Raw genomic sequence first — 25,603 nt, 5'->3', positions numbered from 1 at the left:
AGAGTGCTGCTGTTCATGCCTCATGAGCTACCACTTGTGCCAATGTGCTGAATCCCGGGAAGGAGAATGTTGTTCTTGGTGTCTCTTGCTGGCCGTGGTTGGTATCAGTGAAGTGCTGGTTTCTCACAGTGAGAGGGGCTGGGTTATGGGGCTGAGAGAGGGTTGGTGAAGTGCTTTATGGTCTGGAAGTGTTCTGTGGAGTATGTCACCAGAATAGAAAAAGTGAGACAAGCTGCTCTTGTGTTTCAGACACTATACTGGGACTCAGGAGACCTGGTTTAAATTCCGCTATAGCCTCCCTGTCTGAGCTTTTGTAAGTCACTCAGACTGTGGCTTTCAAAGGGTCCCAGGGAGTTACACATCCAACCCTACTGACTTGGGTGCCTGGGCCCTTTTAACAGTCCTAGATTTATTCTCTCTGGTCTTCAGTTCCCCCTCTGTAAAATTGAGATGATAATCCACTGTCTGTTTTGTCATTTTAGACTCTGGGACAGGGACTATGTCTTACTAGGTGAATGTCTGGTGCTTAGTTGAAAAACTTTCCTCAAATAATAGTTACCTATAGATTGCTGTTAAATAAGGAAGACATATTTTGTGGGAGTTCACAGTGATCTGTCCTGGGTCCAGCATTAGTCAATATTTTCATTAATGACCTGATGGAGTCAAGTGATGAGTATGCTAATAAAATTTGTGGAAGACACCAAGCTGGGAGGGGTTGCAAGGACACCATTAGAATTCATAACAGTCTTGACAAATTGAAGAAATTACCTGAAATGAGCAAGATGAAATTTAGTAAAGACAAGTGAATAGTACTAATAAATAATGAGAAATAACTGTCTAGGGAGTAGTACTGAGAAAATAATCTTGGCATGATAGTGAATCACAAATTGAATGTGAATCAATAATGTGATGCAGTTGAAAAAAGGCTAATGCCATTCTGAGCTATATTAACAGGACTGTTGTATGTAAAACACTGGAGGTAACTGTCCCACTCAACTCAGCACTGATGACACTTCAGCTGGAGTATGGTGTTAACTAGTTTTGGGCACCACAATTTAAGAAATATGTGGACAAACTGGAGTGAATCTAGAGCAGAGCATTGAAAATGATAAAAGGTTTAGAGAACATGACTTGTGAAGTTAGGTTTAAAAAAAATAGATGTGTCTAGTCTTGAAAAAAGAAGACTGAGGGAGGACCTGATAACAATCTTCAAATGTGCTGTTGTAACGAGGACGAGGATCAATTGTTCTCCATGTCCATTGAAGGTAAGATAAGAAATAATGGGCTTAATCTGCAGCAAGGGAGATTTAGGTCAAATATCAGGAAAACTCTGGAACAGGTTACTAATGGAGGCTAATGGAATGCCCCTCATTGTAGGGTTTTAAGAACAGGTTGGACAAACACCTGTCAGGCATGGTCTAGGTCTGCTTGGTCCTGCCATGAGTACAGGGGACTGGACTAAATTGCTTCTCAAGTTTCCTTCCAGCCCTACATTTCTATGATTCTGCAGTTTGAGGCCAGGTTGGATGAGAATAGCTACTCCATCTCCAGAGCTGTTTTCTCTGGGTCTGTGGTGTTCTCTGAGGGGATGGGATCCATCACCAGTCCTTTGTTGTCCACCAGACGAGCAGCTATGGGGGCAAAGCAGATCTCCTGGGTGATGGGGAAGGGCTGAGTGACCATTGGTCACCATGGATCTGCCCTAGTCCTAGTCTATCATGACTCATGAGAAGAGGTTCTTTGCTCTCTGCACTGTACTGGGGGCAGGTGTCTATTGATCTTCTTTCCAGGCCATGGGTGGTGTTACCTCTGTTTATTTCTGAACAACTTGCATTGGGAAAGCACCTAGAAGCCCCAGTCAGGATCAGAGCCTTTCTGAGCCAGGTGGTACATGGACACATAGTGGAAGATAGTCCCTACCTCAAAAAGTTCACAGTCTATGTAACATCTTCCAATTGTGGCTTGTTTTGTGAAGGGATATGCGTTATGGGGGGAGGGGGGAATTGATAGTGATTAAGACTTTAGTTGTATCCCAGCAACTCTCCTCAGCTCCCCATGGGAATAAGGCAGGGTCATTCTCTAGGTAGAATGGATGAGCTGTTGCTCCAGAGCAGTGTGTCATGGGACCTTTTATGATTTATAGCCCAGTCCCTAAAGGAGTTAGGAGAGAGGAAGGAGCCTATCTGGGTGGACTGTTCAGATCCTCAGTTTGAAGGAATAACAGTTTCATTTTAATGAACACGATCAGCACTTGTTTCCTTATTCCCCCAGCAAAACCTGACATGATCTCCCAGCTGGAACAAGGGGAGGAGCCGTGGGTCCCTGAGCTCCGGGGCTATGAGGAACGGGAGATCCTGAGGAATGGCCACACAGGTGAGGATTCATCTAAACCGACCAAGAGACCAATTGTTGTATCCTCATGGCAGACATCACATATGAATTTTCATCAAGCCCATCTGACCGTTCAGCCTCTATATTCAGAGGATGTGGAGGAAGGATGGGTTCCCTCATCTCTCTCCTCTGGAGAAGGGTTTGGGAGGCTGTGACATTTTGGGGTTCAACCCAGACCAGTAAGAAGTTATGTCACTGCCTGTCCTACAACTATGATGCCTTAAATGCTCTGCTACTGTGGCTCATAGCCCAGACATCAACATCCAGCAGACAAGCCTGTAGGTCACAGCCTACCTTCCACTGCCCAGTTACTGTTTGCAAAGTGACACCAACACCCCTCCAGTTCTGAATTTCCTGAAAACTGTCTCCCTGCAGTGCCCAGACTGCTCCTAGAATGCTCACAGAAGTTGTTTGTTGCTCCTTTAAAGAGACAATACACTGCAGCTCATTAATTTCACTGGTGTTTGACAAACCCTCCTATCTCAATCCAAACACTGAGCTGGTTTAGATAAAAAGTAAAAAAAAATTCTTCAATTAAAGAGAGAGGATTGAAGTTAGTTCAAGTACAGGGGATAAAGATAGAAATTGTTACAAACAAACAAACTTAAAAATGTGCTTTCTAAGACTAAAGTTTAACTTCAACAGTTTACAATTTTTATCTAAGCAGGTTTCTCACCTATATTCAGTTCTTGGAGACTTCATCCCCCTTGGTTGAAAGATCCACTTTTCCCAGATATATAAGAGCACTGGGGATTGGGTTAAAAAAAAATCTGAGGAGGTTCAACAAGGACAAGTGCAGAGTCCTGCACTTAGGACAGAAGAATCCTAAGTAAGACTCCTATAAGTAGGAGCATTGCCAGCAGATCAAGGGACGTGATCATTCCCCTCCTATTTAGCATTGGTGAGGCCTCATCTGGAGTACTGTATCCAGTTTTGGGCCCCACACTACAAGAAGGATGTAAAAAAATTGGAAAGAGTCTAGTGGAGGGCAACAAAAATGATTAGGGGGCTGGAGCACAAGACTTACAAGAAGAGGCTGAGGGAATTGGGATTGTTTAGTCTGAAGAAGAAAAGAATGAGGGAAGATTTAATAGCTGCTTTCAACTGCCTGAAAGGGGGTTCCAGAGAGGATGGATCTAGACTGTTCTCTGTGGTACCAGATGACAGAAGAAGGAGTTATGGTCTCAAGTTGCAGTGGGGGAGGTTTAGGTTGGATATTAGGAAAAACTTTTTCACTAGGAGGGTGGTGAAGCACTGGAATGGGTTATCTAGGGAGCAGTGATGAGTCCCAAAATCCTAAGAATTGGTTCCCTACTGGGTCCTCAGCAGCACTTGAGCAGCGTGGGTGGAGTGTCTTCACTCGTTCCGGGTTTTCGGCAGCATTTTGGGAGCAGGTCCTTCACCCGGAGCGAGTGAAGGTCCCACCACCGAAGTGCCACTGAAGACCCGTTAGGGAACCACCCGATGAGTACAGTACAAGCCTCACATGCCTGTCTCCCACCCACCCACCCATCCGACCCCAACCCACATCCTGCCCTGACTGCCCCCTCAGAACCCGCAAGTTACTCCTCCCCCACTGGGGTAGCAGCAGCAGCCCGGGGCTCTGGGGTTATTTAAAGGGCCGGGGCTCCCCTGCTTCAACCACCCCAGCCCTTTAAACAGCTGCTGGAGCCCTGGGGAAGTGGTGGGGCTCTGGTGGCTATTTAAAGGACTGGAGTGGCAGAGGCAGCTGTAGCTCGAGTCCTTTAAATAGCCCCTGGAACCCCCCACTATCCCAGGACTGTGGGGGCTATTTAAAGGGCCAGAGATCCCCTGCTTTTACTGCCTCAGTCCTTTAAATAGCCACTGAAGCCCTGGAGTAGTAGCGCGGCTCTGGCAGCTATTTAAAGGGCCAGGGCGCTAGAAGCAGCAGGAGCCCTGGACTTTTTAAATAGTCCCCAGAGCCCCGCAGCCCTACCTCAGGGCTCCAACAGAGGAGGAAGCCAGGCAACCTCTTTAGCAACCGGTTTTACACCGGCTTCTAAATTTAACAACCGGTTCCTGCAAACCGGTGTGAACCAGCTCCAGCTCACCACTGCTAGGGAGGTGGTGTAATGTCCGTCCTTAGAGATTTTTAAGGTCATTCTTGACAAAGCCCTGGCTGGGATGATTTAGCTGGGGATTGGTCCTGCTTTGAGCAGGGGGTTGAACTAGATGACCTCCTGAGGTCCCTTCCAAACCTGATATTCTATGATTCTGTGATCTGCACAGGAATGGATAACTATGTGATTATATACCTTTTCTTTCCAGTAAACCTACACAATTCCTTGAAAATTAAGCCCAGACAAAGTTCCTTTCCCTGCTGTGTCTGGATGCCATTCTGTCGTCTTCTCTCCACCCCTAGCTGGTGATTTTTACAATGCAAATTATCTTCCTGCAACTTCAAATTCAAATGAATAGCTCACTGAATTTGGCCATAACTGGTTTGAAGTTTTGGCCTCTGTGTGTGGGAAAAACCTGTTCATCAACTCCCTGTACATGCTCAGATTAAACATATTTTAGTCACATATTTCCAGTGTATATCGATCATGTCATAGATTCATAGATTCTAGGGTCAGAAGGGACCAATGTGATCATCTAGTCAGACCCCCTGCACAAAGCAGGCCACAGAACCCTACCCACCCACTTCTATAACAAACCCCTAACCTATGCCTGAGTTATTGAAGTCTTCAAATTGTGGTTTGAAGACCTCAAGCTGCAGAAAATCCACCAGCAAGTGACCCATGACCCACGCTGCAGGGGAAGGTGAAAAACCTCCAGGGCCTCTGCCAATCTTTGTGGTACGTACATCACACAAGAATATTAATGATCAGCGAGTTGTTAGTTTTCCAGTGCCATAGTACACAACACCTTTTAGATACAGATTACAGTAACTCCTCACTTAACGTTGTAGTTACGTTCCTGAAAAATGCTACTTTAAGCAAAATGATGTTAAGTGAATCCAATTTCCCCATAAGAATTAATGTAAATGGGGGAGGGGGGGCACTAGGATCCAGGGAAAAATTTTTTGCCAGACAAAAGATTTGTGTGTGTGTGTGTGTGTGTGTGTGTGTGTGTGTGTGTGTGTGTGTGTGTATAATATATATATTATATTATATACACACTTACAGTATAAGTTTAAACAAACAATTTAATACTGTACACAGCAATGATGATTGTGAAGCTTGGTTGAGGTGGTGGAGTCAGAGGATGGAAGAGGGTGGGATATTTCCCAGGGCAGGGTCAGTCTTAGGCATACACAGCATATGCAGTTGCGTAGGGCACCCAAAACTTTGGGGCACCCCTGGGTCTTGGTGTACCCCCTCCCGCTTCTTCCTATCCCTGTTCTGACCCTTATTGCAGGCATCCACCACAGCTGGCTGCTGCAGCCTGATGAGTCTTCCTCCAGAGGGGATCTAGTAACTTAAAAGTGAAAAAGCCTTCCAGCCTGCCAGACCTATTAGCACAACATTGAAACTGTTCAAAGAGCCATTCAAGTGTTAATGAAGCCATTTAACAGGCATTTGCCAACCCCTGGGTATATAGTGTCAGTTTCTGAATTTACTGAGGCCATGGCTACACTGGTGCTTTACAGCACTGCAACTTTTGCGCTCAGGGGTGTGAAAAAACCACCCCCCTGAGCGCTGCAAGATACAGCTCTGTAAAGCCTTAGTGTAAATAGTGCCACAGCGCTGGGAGCGTGGCTTCCAGCGCTGCAAGCTACACCCGTAGAGGATGTGGAGTACGTGCAGCACTGGGACCACACTCGAAACTTGGCAGCGCTTTGAAGTTTCAAGTGTAGCCATACCCTGACAAAAACAGTTGTGCATCACTGTAATATTTACTCAGAATACGTTAGTCTACAGGACCTTAGTTTAAAATTTGCTTTACAAATATTTCATTAGTGTGTTGCTGAAAAATATAAAATCACATCTCTCAAAAAATCCTTGCATAGATTTTTAGATGCACCTTAGAAACTAACAAATTTATGCCCAAATAAATGTTAGTCTCTGAGGCGCCACAAATACTTCTTATTATTTTAATTACTATAGTGCAAAAAACTTGCTTCCAAAGTCTTCCTGTCCTTTCTGTCCATCCCTTTCTCCCTTCACCCTGCTGTTGAAGAAAGCCCTTAAAGGGGCAGCTCCCCTTTCCTTCCAGATAGCTGGACAAACAAGTTTCCTTTTCTTTACTTCTGACTATTTGATTAACTAACTTTAAGAGACCCCTCCAGCAAAATCAGTACCAGAGTAAGATATAAAATCCTTTGTTATACCTAAAATCTTTAGAAACATATTTTTTAAAGTTGGTGAAATTTCATAAACATGTCTCTTGTTATGGAGATCACACACAGTAAATTAGTGTTCCCTTTTTCGAAAAGCAATGAACATTGTTATGAACACACTAAACCTCTGTGACTGATTAATTTAAAATGTCTTTGTTTCAGTGAGTTAAATATGTAATAATCTGGAATGATTACTTTATGAAGGCTTAAGAGTACATTTAAAATATAAAATTGGCTTAGAAATATTAAGAAAATGTGAAACAGAGAAGAGCTGCATCATGTATTCCATAATATTTAAAGTTGTATTCAGCAGGACAGCTGACTTGCGCTTACTATAAAAGTTTTGCAAATAAATCTCTGACAAACTTCAGGGCATATCAAAAATCCTGTGACTGACATTTTTTATTCCCAAATTCCCAGTGCTTTTAATTAGGTACCTACGGCATGTTGAGTCTTCACGATCTGGCTTGCAGTAGAAAACATGTTCCATTTTCTTTAGAGAGAAATTGCAGAAGAGTGTTTTTTTTCAAATGTCATTTCTTTCATTTGGGTTCAGGGATTTGGCTGGAAGGGGATGAGAGGGAGGGAAGAGAGGAGGGAGAGGGTGGGGCCTGGGCCGAGTGGGGGAATGGCCCTGGGGTGGAGTATGGTGGGGCCACAGGCAGAAGAGGTGGGCTGGGGAGTTAGCCTCCCCAAGCGGCAGCTTCACCCACTGCCCATGACAGCAGGTAGGAGCAGGTCAGCTCCTGCACACCCAACGCACACTGCAGTCTCCTTAGGAAGGGACCATATTCACAGAGCCGAATGCACCAGCGCCACACATTCTGCATGAAGGAAAGGATACGTAGGTCTCTGCAGGGAACTGTGACTCTCCGCTGCCGTGATATCCTTTGCTGACTCATCTCTAGTCTCCCTCCCCCCCCCGGCTATGAGCCTGGGCTGCTATGGGCATAGGGGCACCAGTTTAATAATACTACATAGGGCCACATAAATCCTAAGGATGGACCTGTCCCAGGGAATGTCCTGCTGCTAAATGATGAACTAGCACTCGGCTGAGCCCTCAAGGGTTAACACAATGTTGTTAATGTAGTCTCACACTCCGCAAGGCAGCACAAATGGAGGGAGGAGACACAAAAGACGCATGGCAGTGGCTGTAAACATTCCCTGCGGAAACTGAAGGTGATGATGAACCCATGCTATCCCACTGGAGCACACAACTCCCTCCACTTTCCAAAGTGCCGGGGGTTCACGTGTGTGTGAGACAGAGATACACACCATGCACGCGTGCGTGTGTGTGTGAGAGAGAGAGAGAGAGATGCATATTGCCCCTTTAAGTACGCTGACCCCACTCTAAGTACATTGCCTTTTTAAGTAGATCAGCAGATTGAGATAGCAGTTGCTGCCACCAAGCTCCCTCCATCCTGAGCCCTGTCTCATGCCTCCTGCCCCCCATTCTGTGGAGATGGGATACAGGAGCGAGGGGCAGCGGGACACCCTGACATCAGCACCCGTCTTCCCCCCCCATCCCCTGCACAGCAGGCAGGAGGCTCCCGGGAGCAGCTCCAAGGCAGAGGGCAGAACCAGCACACAACAGTGGGGGGAGGTACACCTGAACTTCCCGGCAATTGATAGCTTGCTGGGCAGCTGCCGCACAAGGAACTTAGGGGAGTTGATGGGGGGGCTGTCAGCCCATGCTGGTTCCAAGCCCCTCCCCCCCCACTAGCTCCAATGGGCTGCTCTTCCTGCAAGCAGTTGTTTGGCAGATGCCTGCTTTGTCAACGTTATAAGGAAGTATTGCACAACTTTAAACAAGCATGTTCTCTAATAGATCAGTGACGTAACAATGAAACAACATTAACCAGGATAACATTAAGTGAGGAGTTACTGTATAGCAATAGTGAGTTCTGCATGAGATGACCAGGCCAGCTGAAACTCACTGCTACAGGAAGCCCCTGGCCTTCTGGCATTGGGTTGCTCTTAGGATCACAGGGGGTTAATAGGATTCAGCTGCTGATATTTTAATCTCCCTAGCAATTATTTGGTTTTGATCCCCTTTCCTGTTCCCCTTACTGCCATTTCGTTCCCCCTCAGCACTGAGACTGACTCCTGTCTGGATTCTCTCTCTATTTCAGAAGGTGATGGCATGATGAGTGAGAATGAGGAGGAGAATCCTCAGCAGGAAGGTCCTGAGCAAGTGGATCTACATGGGATGGTATTTGGAAGAGCTGGAAAGGACGTTTCCCAGAATCCTGAGGAGCCAGATATCCGTGAGAGGCAGCACAGGCCAGAGAGGCAGCAGGAAAACCACTCAGGGGAGAGTCGGGCTAAATCCACTCTCAGAAGCAGACAGGTCAAGAAAATCAAAGGAACTGTTGAACAGAGAAACCCCACTATAGAGAGACCCTACACTTGTGGGGATTGTGGGAAAAGCTTCCCTTGGAAATCAGTCCTTATTATTCACCAGAGAATCCACACAGGAGAGAGACTTTATAAGTGTCTGCACTGTGGGATAAGCTTCAGACAGAGTTCAGCCCTTATTACACATCATACAATCCACACAGGAGAGAAGCCCTATAATTGCCCTGACTGTGGGAAAAGCTTCAACTGCAGCTCAACCCTTATTCAACATCACAGAATCCACACGGGAGAGAAACCCTACAAATGCAGTGAGTGCGGGAAAAGATTCAGTGTGAGTTCTCACTTTCTGTCACATCAGGGAACCCACACAGGAGAGAGACCCTATGAATGCTCCAAGTGCAGGAGGAGTTTCAGTCAAAGTTCACAGCTTCTATCACATCAAAGAACCCACACAGGAGAGAGACCCTATGAGTGCCCCATGTGTGGAAAAAACTTCAGTAGGAGCTCAACTCTTATTACTCACCAGAGAATCCACACAGGAGAGAGACCCTACAAATGCAATGAGTGTGGGAAAAGCTTCAGTGTGAGCTCACACCTGCTATCGCATCAGAGAACCCACACAGGAGAGAGACCCTATGAATGCCTCCAGTGTGGGAAAAGTTTCAATCAGAGCTCACACCTTATTAGACATGAGAGAATCCACACAGGAGAGAAACCTTATAATTGCCTGAACTGCGGGAAATGCTTCAGTCACAGCTCATCTCTTATTAAACATCAGAGAATCCACACAGGAAAGTAATGATATAACTACCTCAACTGTGGGAAAAACTTCAGAGTTCAAATTTCACTAATCACCGGAGGATCAACATGGGGGGAGACACTGCAAATGCAGTGAGTGTGGGAAAAGATTCAGTCAAAGCTCACAGCTTCTATCCTATCAGAGAACCCATACAAAGAATCTCATGGGGGAGAAACTCTTTCAATGTCCTGAGAGTGAGAAAAGTTTCAGAACAACTCAGCCCTTACTACACAATAGAGAATCCACAGTGGAGAAAGACCCTACAAGTGTGTGGACTGTGGGAAAAGCTTCAGTCAGAGCTTAGCCTTTATTACACATCATACAATCCACACAGGAGAGAAGCCCTATATCTTCTCTGACTGAAGGAAAATCTTCAGTTGAAGCTCAACTGTTAGTCAACAGCAGAGAATCTACATAGGAGAGAAACCCTACGAATGCAAGGAGTGGGGGAAAACCTTCAGTGTGAGCGCACATCTTCTATCACATCAGAGAACCCACAGGGAAGAGAGACCCTATAAGTGGCTCAACTGTGGGAATTGCTTCTGGCAGAGCCTAAACCTCATAAGAAATTCCACACAGGACATGCATCATAGAAATGTCCTGGTTAGGGATGATCTTTGCCAATTCCCATGAATTTCAGAGCATCAGGCTAGGCTGGAATAGCCATGTTGTGAGGATATGCAATGGGTAGTTATTAAAACAGAAAAATGAAATCACTTTCTTGGAAAAGAGTTATACAGAGCAAGAGGCTAGGATGGGATTAGATTGTAACTTCTTGAGAAGCTCTGAACACTGATCAGGCTCCATTCAGGTGTTATACATCTAGAACAACCTTTATGTTATATGTTATGACTTCTCATTTATTCTTAATAGTGTTTCAGGCCCAAATCCACCATGGAATTTATGCGTTGTGACACTCAGATAATTATAATGCCTAACTTTTAGGTTGTTCACAGGAACAACACTGGGATCCACAAAGCCCGGGTTAAATATCCAGGCTCCTTTTAAAATGAAGGGGAAGAGAATTAATCTTAAATGTGATTCACAGAAGCCTTTGCACTAGGTGGGGAGCTGCCTAAGCTAATCGGTAGGAGATGTCAATGAGAAGGGTATGTCCTAAGCCCTGCCTATCTCATGGAGATAGGCACCTATCTCTGTTTCTGATTCATGAACTGGGGAAGTTAGACACACTTCTGCTGATGGCATCCAAGCCAGTTGGTGTGTTCAGAGGCTGCCTACCTCCACACTAAACAGCTGTGGTGGGAAGGGAGGATCTCACTCATAACCTTTAGCCCCATCATTAGGGCACTTGTCCAGGATGTGGGAAATCTCCCCAACTTCAAGTCCCCGCTCCACCTGATGAAACAAAGGGATTTGAGCAGGTACTCACTTCTCATGTGAGTGCCCTGGCCACGGAACTATGGGTTAGTCTGATAGCGAGATCCCTCAGTATCTCCTTATGAAACAGTTCCACTGGATATAAATACTAAAAGAGGACCTTGACCAGAGAGAGAGTTGGAATGATTCTGCAGCATTGTGGTTAGGACAACCACCCATAAGGTGGGTGACTGAGTCCAGTTCCCTTCCTCCATTGAGTCTTTAAGTTTCCTTGAAGACAGAATCCTAAGTCCCACCATGAAAGAGACTTCACACTGAACAACAGAAAGGCAGGGTGAGAAATTCCACCTAGTAAAAACTGCAGAAGGATTTAGGAAATCCATGCTTGTTGCTAAAATTCCACAGGAAATTTATGCACTTTGAATGAAGTCAAAATTTGTTCTTTCAGAGCATAGTTATTGTTTCCTTAGAACACTGAACCCATTGGAGTTCTGATCTATTCCATAAATCCAGACTCTTGGGACAGTAGGAACTCTTGGAAAATACCAAAGTCATATAAGCCTAACAGCTTCCACCCAACTATGAAAAATATTGTAGTGCTTCAGTGTAAACACTGACTCCGTCAGTGGGAGAGTTTGTCACAATGGCATAGGTACTCCACCTTTTGGGGAGGCGGTAGCTAGGTCAATGGGAGATTTTGCTCTTCGACCAAGCACTTTCTACATCGGGGGGTCAGATCAGTTTAAATGTGTAGCTGAGAGGGGAAGGATTTTTCAGACCAATGAGTGATGTAGTCATACCAACCTAATTTCCTAATGTAGATCAGGCCTTAGACCTCTCTCCCTTATAACATTACAGTCTATGTGAGAGTGAGGAAAAACTATCTTCTAACTTCAACATCTTTATTCAATATTTATGTTCTAAACTTTATAATACTTTTATTCTAATTTTAATTGTGTGATGTATTTTTAACTGCAAAAGTTATCAAATGTGTTAATACCTTATATTCAACACTAGCTTAATTTCACCCTTGGGTGGTAACTTAGCTAGTTTATCTTTGTCTATTTTAAATACCAAAAGTAGGGTACTTTGTGATAGTTCTCTTTCTACACTTGAACATTACAATGTTTACTCATTGGTATACAGAATTATGTTTAATAATCTCTTTCTTTTCTGCCAATTAATTCAATCACCAGGATCTTCCTGCTAGCTGCCTGTTAATTCTAAGAACACTCCCTCAGCCTGCTTGATTAGCTGTAATTTGAATACCGTGGTTAATCAAACTGCTTTCTGAACTTTCACACTTATAAAATTTCCTATTAACTCCACTAAATCAAAACTAATCCTTTCTGCTCTGCACTGTTATATAATAATCTGTGATAAAGTTCCTCCTCTACCTTGGTGAGTCCTGCACTTATTGGCAGATTTTGCTCGCCTCAGAGATTCACAGTAGCTCTCAGTTTGGCCACTTTGGTGGCTCAGATCTGCTGTTCACTCAGATAACCTCGTCACTGGCCAGCATGGGGGAAAAAAGAGTAAGAAAAATCCCCACAGTTTCTGCTGATCCACCATGTGAGTTAAGGAACAGCCCAGAGACCTTCATGTGTTGAATCAGGAGTTGGGAGGTTTGGAAGGAAACCAGGTCCGCCCTCTACCACGGGTTCCAGCCCAGGGCCTTGTGGACTGCAGCTGTCTAGAGTGCCTTCTGGAACAGCTGCATGACAGCTACAATTCCCTGGGCTACTTCCCCGTGGCCTCCTCCCAACACCTTCTTTGTCATCACCACAGGACCTTCCTCCTGATGTGTGTTAACGCTTGTACTCCTCAGTCCTCCAGCAGCATGTCCTCTCACTCCCAGCTCCTTATGCACACCCCACTAACTGGAGTGAGAGCCTTTTTAAACCAGATGTCCCAATTAGCCTTAATTAATTCTAGCAGCTTCCCAGTTGGCTACAGGTGTCCTGATTAGCCTGCCTGCCTTAATTAGTTCTAAAAAGTTCCTGAGTGTTCTGGAATAGTACCTGTTATCTTACTCAGGGAAAAGCGACCTGCTTAACCTGGAACTAATGTATCTACCTTCGACCACTGTCTTGTAGTCATCTGGCCTGATCCTGTCACATATCCCCTCCACCCTACCCCCAACACCACAGGGTTGGGCAACTTTGAACATCAGGCAGTTTATTCACGATAAGCCGTCTGCGTTGCCATGGTGGCATCCAGCCCGGTGTTGTATGGTGAATTGGAAAAGTTGTAAAGACAGGAACCACCTGGTCACCCTTGCATTCTTTATTTCACTGCATCCACTGGAAAGGTGCATCATCGGTCACAAGGGTAAACTGTCGTCCTAGTAGGTAATAACAAAGTGTTTCCATGGCCCATTTCACAGCAAGGCATTCTCTCTCAACCACTGCATAGTTCTGCTCTCTCAGGAGGAGTTTCCTGCTGAGGTAGAGGATTGGGTGTTCTTCGTCTCCAACCATCTGTGATAGGACAGCTCCCAATCCTACTTCAGATGCATCTGTTTGTAAAATGAACTCTTTGTTGAAGACCAGGGCTATAAGCACAGGGTTACTGCAGAGGGCTGTCCGTAGATCTGTGAATGCGTTCTCCTCAGCGTCAGTCCACTTCACCATGTCTGGACCCCGGACTTTTATCAGATCTGTCAGGGGACTCGCTCTGGTAGCAAAATGGGGAATAAATCACTAGTAGTACCCTGCCATCCCCAGGAATGCCTGGAATTACTTTTTCCGATTTGGCCAGGGCCAATTTTGGATAGCTTCCAGTTGTTCAGTTGCGGCTTGACCATGCCCCTTCCTACAGTGTAGCCAAAGTATTTAGCCTCAACTAGCCCTATAGCACACTTGGCTGGATTGGCTGTAAGGCCAGCTCATCTTAGCATGTCCAGAACCACTTCCACCTTTAGCAAGTGGGTCTCCCAGTTGGGGATATGGATAATTACATCATCCAGGTATGCAGCTGCATAACTGGTATAGGGCCGCGGGAGTTTGCCCATGAAATGCTGGAAGGTGGCAGGCGCCCCATGCAGTTGAAAAGGAAGTCCAAAAGTATATTGAAACATCCTCTCTGCTGTAGAGGATACCATCTTTTCTTTTGCATCTTTTCCAAGGGGAATCTGCCAGTATCCCTTTGATAAATCACGGGTGGTCAAAAATTGGGCATTGCCCAGGCGATCAACTAACTCATTGATGCGGGGTATGGGGTATGCATCAAATTTGGATATCTCGTTAAGTCGGCAGAAATCATTACAAAACCTAGTGTGCTATCGGGTTTGGGCACCAACACAGTCGGGCTCGACCATTGACTGTGGGACTCTTCAACTCCTAGTTCCAACATCCTTTTTTCCTCTGCCTTGATCGCCTCCCTTTTTGCCGCTGGGACCCGGTAGGGCCTTAAAGTTACATTTGTCCCAGGGTCTGTGATAATGTGGTGATACGCTTCGGTGGTCCGGCCTGGTTTGGTTGAAAATACGTCCTGGTATCGGCTGATCATCTCAGTCACCTCTTTCTTCTGGTTCAGTGTCAAATCAGGGGATATCCTATTCTGCTCATGTAGGCTATTTCCCTGGATCGGGGCCTATTGGGCCATCACACGTGCCTCTCGCTGGTTCCAAGGTTTCAAGAAGTTAATGTGAAAATTTGTTCTTGTTTCCAGTGTCCAGGCTGCCGCACATTGTCAATTACTTTCCCCACAGGTTCAACCACCTCACAGGGCCCTGGCCATTGGGCTGGAAGCTTGCTTTCTGCTGTGGGTACTAACACCATCACCCAATCCCCTAGTTGGAACTGTCAGACTTTTGCCTGGTGATTGTGGTGGATTCGCTGCGCCTCCTGCACCTTTTCCAAATGTTCCCATGCAATAGGGGTGACTCGGGCAATCTAGTCTTGCGTCTGCAATATATGTTGAATTATGCTTCTCCCCTCATTGGGTTCCTCTTCCCAGATCTCTTTGCTGATATTTAATATGCCACGGGGATGGCACCCATATAATAATTCAAAGGGTGAAAACCCAGTTGAGGCCTGAGGTACCTCTCGGATGACGAACATAAGGTAAGGTGATAGGGTGACCCAATCCTTCCCATCCCGACTTACCACCTTCCTTATCATAGCCTTGAGGGTTTGGTTAAACCTTTCTACCAGCCCATCGGTCTGCGGATGATAGTCTGAAGTTCTCAGGGTATGTATATGGAGCAGCATACAGAGGTCCTTCATTAACTTTGACATAAATGAGGTTCCTTGGTCTGTTAATATCTCCTTTGGTAGCCCCACTCGGGCAAAGATCCCCACTAACTCTTTAGCTGTCACTTTAGAGACTGTGTTACACAGTGGGACGGCTTCTGGGTAGCGAGTAGTATAATCCAAAACAACAAGTATATATTGGTGGCCCCGAGCCGTCTTCTCCAGGGGTCCCACTAAGTCCATCACTATTCACTCAAAGGGGACCTCTGTGATGGGAAGGGGTACTAAAGATGCCCTCAAGTGAGGACGGGGACTGTGCAGCTGACACTCTGGGCAGGAGGCACAATACCTCTGCACTTCTTCATGTACCCCAGGACAGAAGAACCATCATATGACTCGTGCCAGGGTCTTCTCTACCCCTAAATGCCCCCCAGAAAGATGACCATGGGCAAGGTTTAATACGGCATTCTGGTGTTTTTGAAGTACTAGGAGCTGTTGTACCTTCTGCCCCTGAACTGGTGCAACCCGGTACAAGAGATCCTTCTTCATTCTGAAGTAGGGTCCTGGTCCCTGGGTTTTTCCTTCCACAGGGACCTCATCTATTTCGGTCATCTCCTTCCTAATGTCCTGCACTTTTGTGGCTCAAATCTTCTGTTCACTCAGATAACCTCATCACTGGCCAGCCATAGGGGGGAAAAGAGTAAGAACAATCTCCGCAGTTTCTGCTGATCCACCATGTGGGTCGAGGAACAGCCCAGTGACCTTCCTGTGTTGGATCAGGAATTGGGAGGTTTGGAAGGAAACCAGGTCCGCCCTCTACCATGGGTTCCAGCCCAGGACCCTGTGGACTGCAGCTGTCTAGAGTGCCTTCTGGAACAGCTCGCAACAGCTATAATTCCTTGGGCTACTTCCCAATGGCCTCCTCCCAGGATGTTCCTTCTGATGTCTGTTAACGCTTGTACTCCTCAGTCCTCCAGCAGTATTATTTAATCTTTTTATTACTGACCTTGGCACAAAAGTGGGAATGTGCTAATAAAGTTTGTGGATGACATGAAGCTGAGAGGTAGTGCTAATACAGAGGGACCGGGATATCATACAAGAAGATCTGGATGACCTTGTAAACTGCAGTAATAGTAAAAAGATAAAATTTAATAGTGAAAAGTGCAAGGTCATGCATTTATGGATTAATAACAAGAATTTTTGTTATAAACTGGGGATGCATCACTTGGAAGTAACAGGAGGAGAAGGTCCTTGGAGCATTGGTTATTCACAGGATGAGGAGAAGACTGAGAGGGGACATGATAGCAGTTTTCAGGTATCTAAAAGGGTGTCGTCAGGAGGAGGGAGAAAACTTGTTCACCTTAGCCTCCAATGATAGAAGAAGAAGCAATGGGCTTAAACTGCAGCAAGGGAGATTTAGGTTGGACATTAGGAAAAAGTTCCTAACTGTCAGGGTAGTTAAACACTGGAATAGATTGCCTAGGGAAGTTGTGGAATCTCCATCTCTGGAGATATTTAAGAGTAGGTTAGATAAATGTCTATTAGGGATGGTCTAGACAGTATTTGGTCCTGCCATGAGGGCAGGGGACTGGACTCGATGACCTCTCGAGGTCCCTTCCAGTCCTAGAGTCTATGAGTCTATGACTATGAGCTGCCAATGTGAAAAAAGCTAATGTGGTCTTGGCATAGATCAGGCGAGGTGTTTCCAGTAGAGATAAGGAGGTGTTAGTACCATTATACAAGGCACTGGTGAGACCTCATCTGGAATATTGTGTGCAGTTCTGGTCTCCCATGTTTAAGAAGGATGAATTCAAACTGGAACAGGTACAGAGAAGGGCTACTAGGATGATCCGAGGAATGGAAAACCTGTCTTATGAAAGGAGACTCAAAGAGCTTGGCTTGTTTAGCCTAATCAAAAGAAGGCTGATGGGAGATATGATTGCTCTCTATAAATATATCAGAAGGATAAATACTAGGGAGGGAGAGGAATTATTTAAGTTCAGTACCAATGTAGACACAAGAACAAATGGATTTAAACTGAATACTAGGAAGTTTAGACTTGAAATTAGATGAAAGTTTCTAACTATCAGAGGAATGAAGTTCTGGAATAGCCTTCCAAGGGGATCAGTGAAGGAAAAAAGGCATACCTGCCTTCAGGACTAAGCTTGATAAGTTTATGGAGGGAATGGTATGATGGGATAGCCTAATTGTGGCAATTAATTGATCTTTGACTATTAGCAGGTAAATTATGCCCAATGGCCTGTGATAGGACAATAAATAGGGTGGAATCTGAGTTAATACTCAGAATTCTTTCCTGGGTGTCTGGCTGGTGAATCTTGCCCACATGTTCAGGGTTTAGCTGATTGCCATATTCGGGGCCGGGAAGAAATTTTCCTCCAGGGCAGATTGGCAGAGGCCCTGGGGTTTTTCGCCTTCCTCTGCAACGTGGGGCACGGATCACTTGGAGGATTCTCTGCACCTTGAAGTCTTTAAACCATGAGCTGAGGACTTCAATAGCTCAGACATAGGTCCTGGGTTTGTTACAGGAGTGGGTGGGTGAGATTCTGTGTCCTGTGTTGTGCGGGAGGTCAGATTAGATTATCATAATGGTCCTTTCTGACCTTCAAGTCTGTGAGTCTATAACACCCTGCCAACTATATCATGCAGAAGCTGGAGTTCCTGGATGACCTGATTCTGACTGGCCAGCTGCAAAAGTTTTGTTTGCCTTATTGGGAGTGGTGAGCATTGTATGCTTAGCGTGTGCATTCTGTTTTGGTGATTGTTAATAAATAGAGTTAAGGATATTACCATGTAATGCTCTTTCACTGGTAAAAGACAACACTCTGTGGGTTTGTGTAAGGTTATACCCTGAGCCCTAAGAACAGAGTAAGGGTGGGTGCCTAATTAAGAGGGTTATGCCTTGAGCCCTAGGAACTGGGTAAAGGTAGGTGCCCCTAAAGTGTACAGGTAACAGGTATAAAGCGAGAGATGCCAAAAGCCAAGCAGAGTTGGACCTCATGAAGGGAATTAAAATCAACAGTAAAAGGTTCTATAGTCATATAAATTAAAAAAACTCAAGAAAAGAACTGAGACCACTAAGCACTGACGATAGGGTGGAGATTAAAGATAACTTAGGCATGGCCCAACACCCAATAGGAGTTTGGGCATACTAAAAAAAAAATGTTTAAACACAAACAGTCTTTTTAGAAGGCTCCCAGAGAGGAGACTGAGAAATTGGCATTTGTAAAAGATGTTTCCCCTTTTGAGCAAATCTTGGAAAATTTCAGACACAGCCCTTGGTCTGATCAAGTGTTAGCTGATGTCCATACAAGTTCAGACCTAGAAGATAAATTGGCTCCGTACATATTGATATATAAACCCTCAACTCAAATAAAAAAGGAAGCAACTGCAGTTTGGCTTCTATGGAAAGCCTGTAATAAGGTATTCCTTCAATTGGCTGAATGTAAAAATGAAAGCAAGAAACTGCCCCAAGATTTACAAGCCTCTGCTGCAAAAGCAGAGAAATGGATATGTATGTCCATTAGTACCCAAACCCAGTTAGATGCCCTTAAGGATGGGTACAGAAAGTTAAAACAGCACTCTCAAATCTTACAGCAGCAGGAATATCAGAAGAAGGGACATTTGAGACCCCAGAAGAGGCAGACTTTTGGGACCCCTCTGGAGGTTGGGAAGGGGATAATTGAGTAGATTCCTCCTCCCAGGGCCAAAATGCCATTGCAGCAGTAACAAAAAGAACAGTCACCACCACAAGGGAGGATGGTGAGAGTGAAACAGTTAACAACAGTGCCTGCTTCTGCCTCAGATCTCCAGGCCATGGCAAAGTGGCTGGGGATTTTAAAACAGGAACATTTTCCTAGATGGAGTATTAATGCCCTTTACTGGGAGAAAGGGAAAATTTAAACTCACACAAGAAATGCACCGCTTAATAAGCATTTGTGCAGCCCCAAGTACCAGACACACTGTGGCAGAGACCAGGCAGGGTCTGCTGTAGTGGGAGCACTGTGCTAACTTGTTTCTAAGCTTCTATCTTTCAGCCTCCAAACCAGAACATCAGGAGAGCTGGTACCAGCTGAAGAGTTACAGAAATACCCTGGTTATAGTGTCATGACAAAGTCTGTGTTCTGTGTTGCATGTTCTGTGTCTGTCTCTGGTGGGTGTCCTGTGCTAGCATTGGGTCCAGAGAGAGAGGGGTTACTACACTAGACAGGGCAAATGCCTTTTCCTCTCTCTACTTCCCCCATTTCCAACCAAATTATCAACCACACCCACCTCTGTCCAAAAGACTTTGGTCCCCAATGCATCAGGTTTATTTTTTGTTAGGTTCTCTAAAAGTCATTTTGTTGTTAATTTTTGTTATTGATACATTTGTATTGTAAGTTATACTTGCTTGTATTGTTAATTCCACACTTTCCTCTATGCACTCTGGTTCTACTTTCCCAAGCCCTGAAGGGAAGTTCTTGGGCCCCCATAGCCTGTAAGACCTTGACCCATGATTGCAGGGCCCCATCTTTCAGGTCCCCAAAAACCTCTTGAAAACAACTGTTAAAAATAGGGGATTCTGCAACATTTTTAGCAATTAAATGATAGTTTAAATCCAAATCAGTTTAACCTTGCATGACAGCTGTAATACTCCTACAAAATCTTTTGTCGTGTGTGCTTAAGGAGGTCCTGACCTCAGTGACTTTTATTGTTTGATGGCTATTGCAGCATTAATCTTGGGCCTAATTTTGTTTGTCAATGTACCCAATTATTGTGATGGTTTTATTGTATTCCCAATTATTATAATTGTTTGCATTTGTGTTTGTTATATCTGGTGTTCAGTCAGTTGTAATGGTTTTAGTTATATTCACCTGGTTATGATTGTTTGGTTTGTTTGCAACAGATACAAAAGATTTATATGGTGACCACTCAAGAATTGTTCTTGAGAGGTCAAAAGGGGGAGAATATAGATAAATCTCTGATAATTTCCATATGACTTTACATTGTGCCTCTTCATATAGCCTTGTAGTGGGTCTACCCATGTGTGACCTCTGTTTTCATGAGACTTTGTATCAAAGTCCCCAACCTTTTTGTGGCCAGTAGCACGTTCATGTTTTCAGAAGAGTGTGGTGGGTGCCAACAATTTTTCAAGGCTTATTTTGTATTTGTACATTAAATAATACAAAACTCATCATATTTAATATTACATAATATATGAATCTATAATATAAAAAGGGTAATTTTGCATGTAAAAGGTATTAATTAAATTATTTGGCAATTACTATTTCACCTTACCATGTGAATTTGCTCTTTTTTATCTACCTGTAAGAATAATTCAGGATTTTTTAAAAAATAAATATCATAAACAGTTTTCATCTTACTTATTTTAAAATAAGTAAAACATTGTTGAACTGCTGGTCCAAATATATTTATTATTCTTACTTTAACATAGAATGAAGCCTGCAGCCCCAGAATTCTCTGTCCCCGGCAGGCGCAGGGCCCCGGTTTCTCTTCTATGCTGGGCACTGGGCGGGCCATGCGCCTGCCGGGGACAGAGAACACCGGCGCCTGCTGCCCCGGAGTTCTCTATACCGAGCAGGCATGGGGCTGCAGCTTCTCTCCAGTTTAAGCTGTGGCCCCGTGTCTGCTGGGGACCGAGAACACTGGCGCCCGCAGCCTACAGCCCTGGAAAAGCTGGAGAAAAGCCGCCACCCCGCACCTGCCAGGGACAGAGAACGCCAGCACCCGCAGCCCTGGAGTACTCTGTCCCCAGCAGGCACAGGGCCCCGACATCTCTCCCCTGCTGGGCACTAGGTGGGCACACATAAATGCCCCGGCGGGCGCCATGGTGCCCTCGGGCACCGCGTTGGGGACCACTGCCACAGATGATTCAGGGACTGCAAAACCCAACTGGCCACACTATTCTAATTTCCATTTCATACTTGAAGGACCTGACTGAGACCACAGCTTTACAAGGAAGTCAGGGGAAGAGGTTTTATTGAAAGCAGTGTATTTCTTCCCCCCATCCTGCTGCCCCCAGACATCAGTCCAGCCAAAGTCAGAATGCCACTTAGAGAGCTTTGGGCTGTTCCCAAATGGCTGTTGGAAGGCGGGAAAGGAATCATCCATTTTGTTCCCAACTAAAATGCAGATCACTTTTGGGACCCGAGGAGTGAAGGCAAGAGCTGAAAAAAAGGCTATGGAGAAAGAAGCAATGGGTTGAATTCATAAGGTGGAGTTCACTTTGGTGATTCTTGCCCCAGTGACAGATTTATGGCTAGAGGTTTCAAAGGAGTTTAAGGGGATTTGGTGCTTTAATCACCAGACAGACCATCCATGTTTTATGATGAACACCCTTTTTACTGAACCATTTGACAAACGTAATGGATGTTAAAAGCATTATATTTTTAGTAGATATTTGCTGAAAATAAACAGAGATAAGGTTGTACCCTCCCCTACAGCAGTGTCCTCTTTTGGGGAACCTGAAATAAGGTAACCCTGGGAATAGAGACTAGACCGGAGAAGGCACTACAGGTACCAAGTCTGGAGAGCCCTGACTCTCGATTGGATGACCCCAGGGACCCAAACAGGGACTGTTATTACTCCCTTTGACCTGTAACTGTGTGATCCACTGTACCCAAGGGATCTGCAACCCTCCCTGTCCTGTCAGCCCCAGTAAAATAGCCTTTGCCTTAGCCAGTGTTCTGAGTAGCTATCTGAGTGGGGACCCAGCAGGGCTAGCACCTACAAAGCCTAACTGCTGAAGCTCTTACAGACCTTGCCCCCAAGCTGTGATGCACCTGGCATGCTGCTGACACCCTGGAGGTTTGGCGTACTGGGCAGCCACAATTGTCACACAACTGTGAGCGTAGTAACACCTATCTTGTGGGTACCTTAAAAATCATTGGAAACCACAAAGCATGAGCTAGACATTTAGGCACCCTGTACAATGACTGGGGAGAAACAGGCACCTAAGGATGGGATCCACAAATGCCAGCACACTAGGTGGGAAGCTGCCTAAGTTAGAGAGTGGGAGATGCCATGGCGAGGGGATGTCCTAAGCCCCTCCACACACACACACACACACACACACACACACACACTCTGTTGAAGACAGGCACCTAAATCTGTGCTGTAAGGAGATGCAAAAAATAAATGATTACCAATTATCAGTCACATTTTCATGATTAATTTCTTTCTCCCAGCTCATAATTGATCTCATTTAGCTCATAATTGTTTTCAGCTTTGTGAAATTGGCCATATTAGAGAGTACTCTGTGTGTGTGTGTGTGTGTGTGTGTGTGTGTGTGTAGGCATATGCACATTTAAATACAGCCCTTAATGGATTACGGCTGAGGTGGAGAGACTATAATGGGAAGGAATTGTGGACCATACTGGAGGGGGAGGGGCAGGAGGCGCAAACAGGAATCTGCACAGGAGCAGGATGCCTGGAGTGGACATTGTGCAAAGCAGCCTGATCATATCACCAGTGTCTGACGCCCCTGATACAAAACTAATTTCTGAATTTGTTCTGCTGGCTGGAGAGTTTCTTTGATCCAGGGAGGTGGTTTCTTCCTGGAATATTTCTCTTGCCTGGATGGAAGGGGTGTACTGCATGGATCCGAGTGCCCCAGGGGTATCACCCCTGCACAGGGCACTGGGTTGCAGAAAAAAGGATGTTCCCATCTAGGCCCCCAGTTCCCAACCCCAATCTCTGCTTCATATCTGCTGAGGCTGCTGCTGCGTCACATAAACTGTGAATTTTCTGGGTTTAGAATGCTTTGTTTGGCGGATTATTGCAAAAGCCCTGTAATATGGGCCTTGGCTACACTGGTGCTTTACAGCGCTGCAACTTTCTCGCTCAGGGGTGTGAAAAAACACCCCCAAGTGCAGCAAGTTACAGCGCTGTAAAGCGCCAGTGTAAACAGTGCCCCAGCGCTGGGAGAGCTGTAAACTAATCCCCATGGGGAGGTGGAGTACCTGCAGCGCTGGGAGAGAGCTCTCCCAGCGCTGGCGCCGCGACCACACTTGCACTTCAAAGCGCTGCCGTGGGAGTGCTCCCGCAGCAGCGCTGTACAGCTGCAAGTGTAGCCATACCCACAGTGTGACTTAAATTACTGGTCTGTTCTCTCAACCATAGCTATACTTTAACAGTTTTTCTGGGATTAGTACACGGATGTGTGAATGCTTCCATTCCCAGCCACAATATATGAAAAAAATAGCACGCTGTGACACTCTGCACCCCATATTCACCATGGTAATATAATTATGATATTATGATGCATCTTGTACAAAATATATCATGTGAAGTGTCAATGGAAAAGTTATGGTTTGCTAAATATTATTATCCTATTTGTATGAATGTATCATTTTTTTAATCTAAAGTTATGAATATTGACTATGTACCTGTATTTCAAATGTGTTTGGTCCTGAGTAACACCCACAGAGTAGTTTACATCCAGCATAGCCAGCACATTGTGAATGAACTATTTAAGGTGATGATCCATCAACAAGAACAATGGGCCATGGGAAAAGCTTATCCCTCACCTGATGCTTTCCTGTGGATGCTTCAGTCAGAGTATGTGTAATGGCTGCTAGTACTTGTCAAAGCATACAAGGGCATGTGACTAGATCATGTGATACTGGACTCCATCTTATTGCTTGTGCTTTTCCACAAACTGTGCTGGGGGCTTGGTTTGAAACAAAGAAGTTCTCTGCCCATGGAAGAAGCTATAAAAGGGGAAGTGACATCATCACTGAGTCTCAATTCCCCTAAAAGCCAACACCTGAAAATGCCTGAGGAAGAAAAACTGAACTGGGGAAGGGAGTCCCAGGTGGGATAGAAGAATTCAAGCCCTGTGTGTGCAAAAACTGTAACTTGCTTGTACTAACTAACAGGGTGAGACACTGCTTCATAGCTTATAAAGCTTAGATTGCTTTTTTGTTTAATTTCTTGGGTAATCTATGTTGATCTGTACACTCACTACTTACAATCTATCTTTCTGTAGTTAATACATTTGTTTTATATCGTTTACCTAAAGCAATGCATTTTGCTAGAAGTGCTTGGGGAATCTGTTCAGAAGCAATAACTGGTGCATTGTTCTTTCCACACTGGGGGAGGGTCAGATTGGGTTATAAATCTAAACTGGTCAGGTTTCTGACCAGGGCAAGACTGTACAGCTCTAGGGTCATAGGCTGTGGAGCTGGGGGTGGGGGAAAGTTGGCTGGAGCCTCTTTATTGTTAATTCATGAGTGACTGAGGAGAAGCCCTCATGTAACTGTAGCTGGGTGTGTCTGTGCCATGTGAATGTTTGTGGGAGTGCAGGACCGGGAGGTCTGCGGCTTGTCACAGCATCACAGTGAGTAAGGGAACCCAGCGTGGTAAGTCAGAGGGCTCAGCGGTATCCCAGTTTCAGGTTGCACCACAAGGAAGTCTGTCACAGTTGTATACGCAGGGTGGTATATTACAGTGGTTAAAACTATGACCTTTGTATAACTGATCCCTGAATTTGATGTTAAATAGTGTGAGTTGCCTCCACCTTGAAATCATGCAAGAAATAGTGTCTTGGAGAACTTGCAAAACTGTGTAAACTTCAGTTGGCAGATTGTGTCTCAGACAAAGTGGAAAACGGGGGGCAGGGGAAAAATTGAATTTTGATAATGATAGTAAACCATATATGGTCATCCCATGGACATGAGTGTTCATTTTTTACACCAGTGTCACCCTTCGGGTGAGCAGTAACAGAATCCAGGGCTTCCCAGGTTGGTTTCCCCTTGGAGGAAAAATCACAGATGTAGAGTCTAGGTATTTTCTTACGTTTAGCTGGTTTATTGACACTACGCACACCAGTCACTGAACAAAGATCACAACCTGCTCCCAGGAAAACTACTTGGGTAGCAATCTCAACCTGCCACAAAACTGATTAGAGGAAATAGGAAACCTTCTTGCTGTTTGTAGCAGCTCCCACACAAAGCAGTGACATCACATAACCAGTAACAATGCAGCATTTCTTCAGATATGGGGCATTTGCTCTCATACAAAGGAAAAAAGGTAGAACACCATGTGTAACACTGCCACCTGGTGACTTCTAGCATAACAATCCAAGAAATTAAATAAATAACCAATGTTTTAAACAATTTTATCATAAGCCCAAATTAGACCCTCCTTGCCAGCTCTCTAAATGCTGCAGGATGGTGACAGCAGTGCTCAGGCAGGGGT

The 25,603-nt window shown here is 45.1% G+C and overlaps 2 protein-coding genes and 1 pseudogene across 8 annotated transcripts in view; 2 read left to right on the top strand and 1 right to left on the bottom strand.

Annotated features, from left to right (window-relative positions):
• LOC115635684 (zinc finger protein 239-like) overlaps positions 1 to 10,098 on the top strand; it is an 861,693-nt gene extending 851,595 nt beyond the window's left edge. For all 7 annotated transcript variants that reach the window (XM_030534814.1, XM_030534811.1, XM_030534810.1 and 4 more), the window contains 2 exons: positions 2,272 to 2,373; positions 8,827 to 10,098. In XM_030534814.1, coding sequence (XP_030390674.1) covers positions 2,272 to 2,373; positions 8,827 to 9,851 — 1,127 coding nt within the window. In that variant the 3' untranslated portion in view covers positions 9,852 to 10,098. The remainder of the gene's footprint in view (positions 1 to 2,271; positions 2,374 to 8,826) is intronic.
• LOC115635683 (zinc finger protein 239-like) overlaps positions 1 to 25,603 on the top strand; it is an 811,791-nt gene that overhangs the window by 252,773 nt on the left and 533,415 nt on the right. The window lies entirely within an intron of this gene.
• The window catches only part of LOC115635664, a 1,110,108-nt pseudogene that overhangs the window by 813,412 nt on the left and 271,093 nt on the right, over positions 1 to 25,603 (bottom strand).

The sequence above is a fragment of the Gopherus evgoodei genome, chromosome 15 (assembly GCF_007399415.2).
Source record: "Gopherus evgoodei ecotype Sinaloan lineage chromosome 15, rGopEvg1_v1.p, whole genome shotgun sequence".
Taxonomy (NCBI): Eukaryota; Metazoa; Chordata; order Testudines; family Testudinidae; genus Gopherus; species Gopherus evgoodei.
The sequence above is the reverse complement of the archived record's forward strand: the minus strand, read 5'-3'. Positions and strand labels throughout refer to the sequence as shown.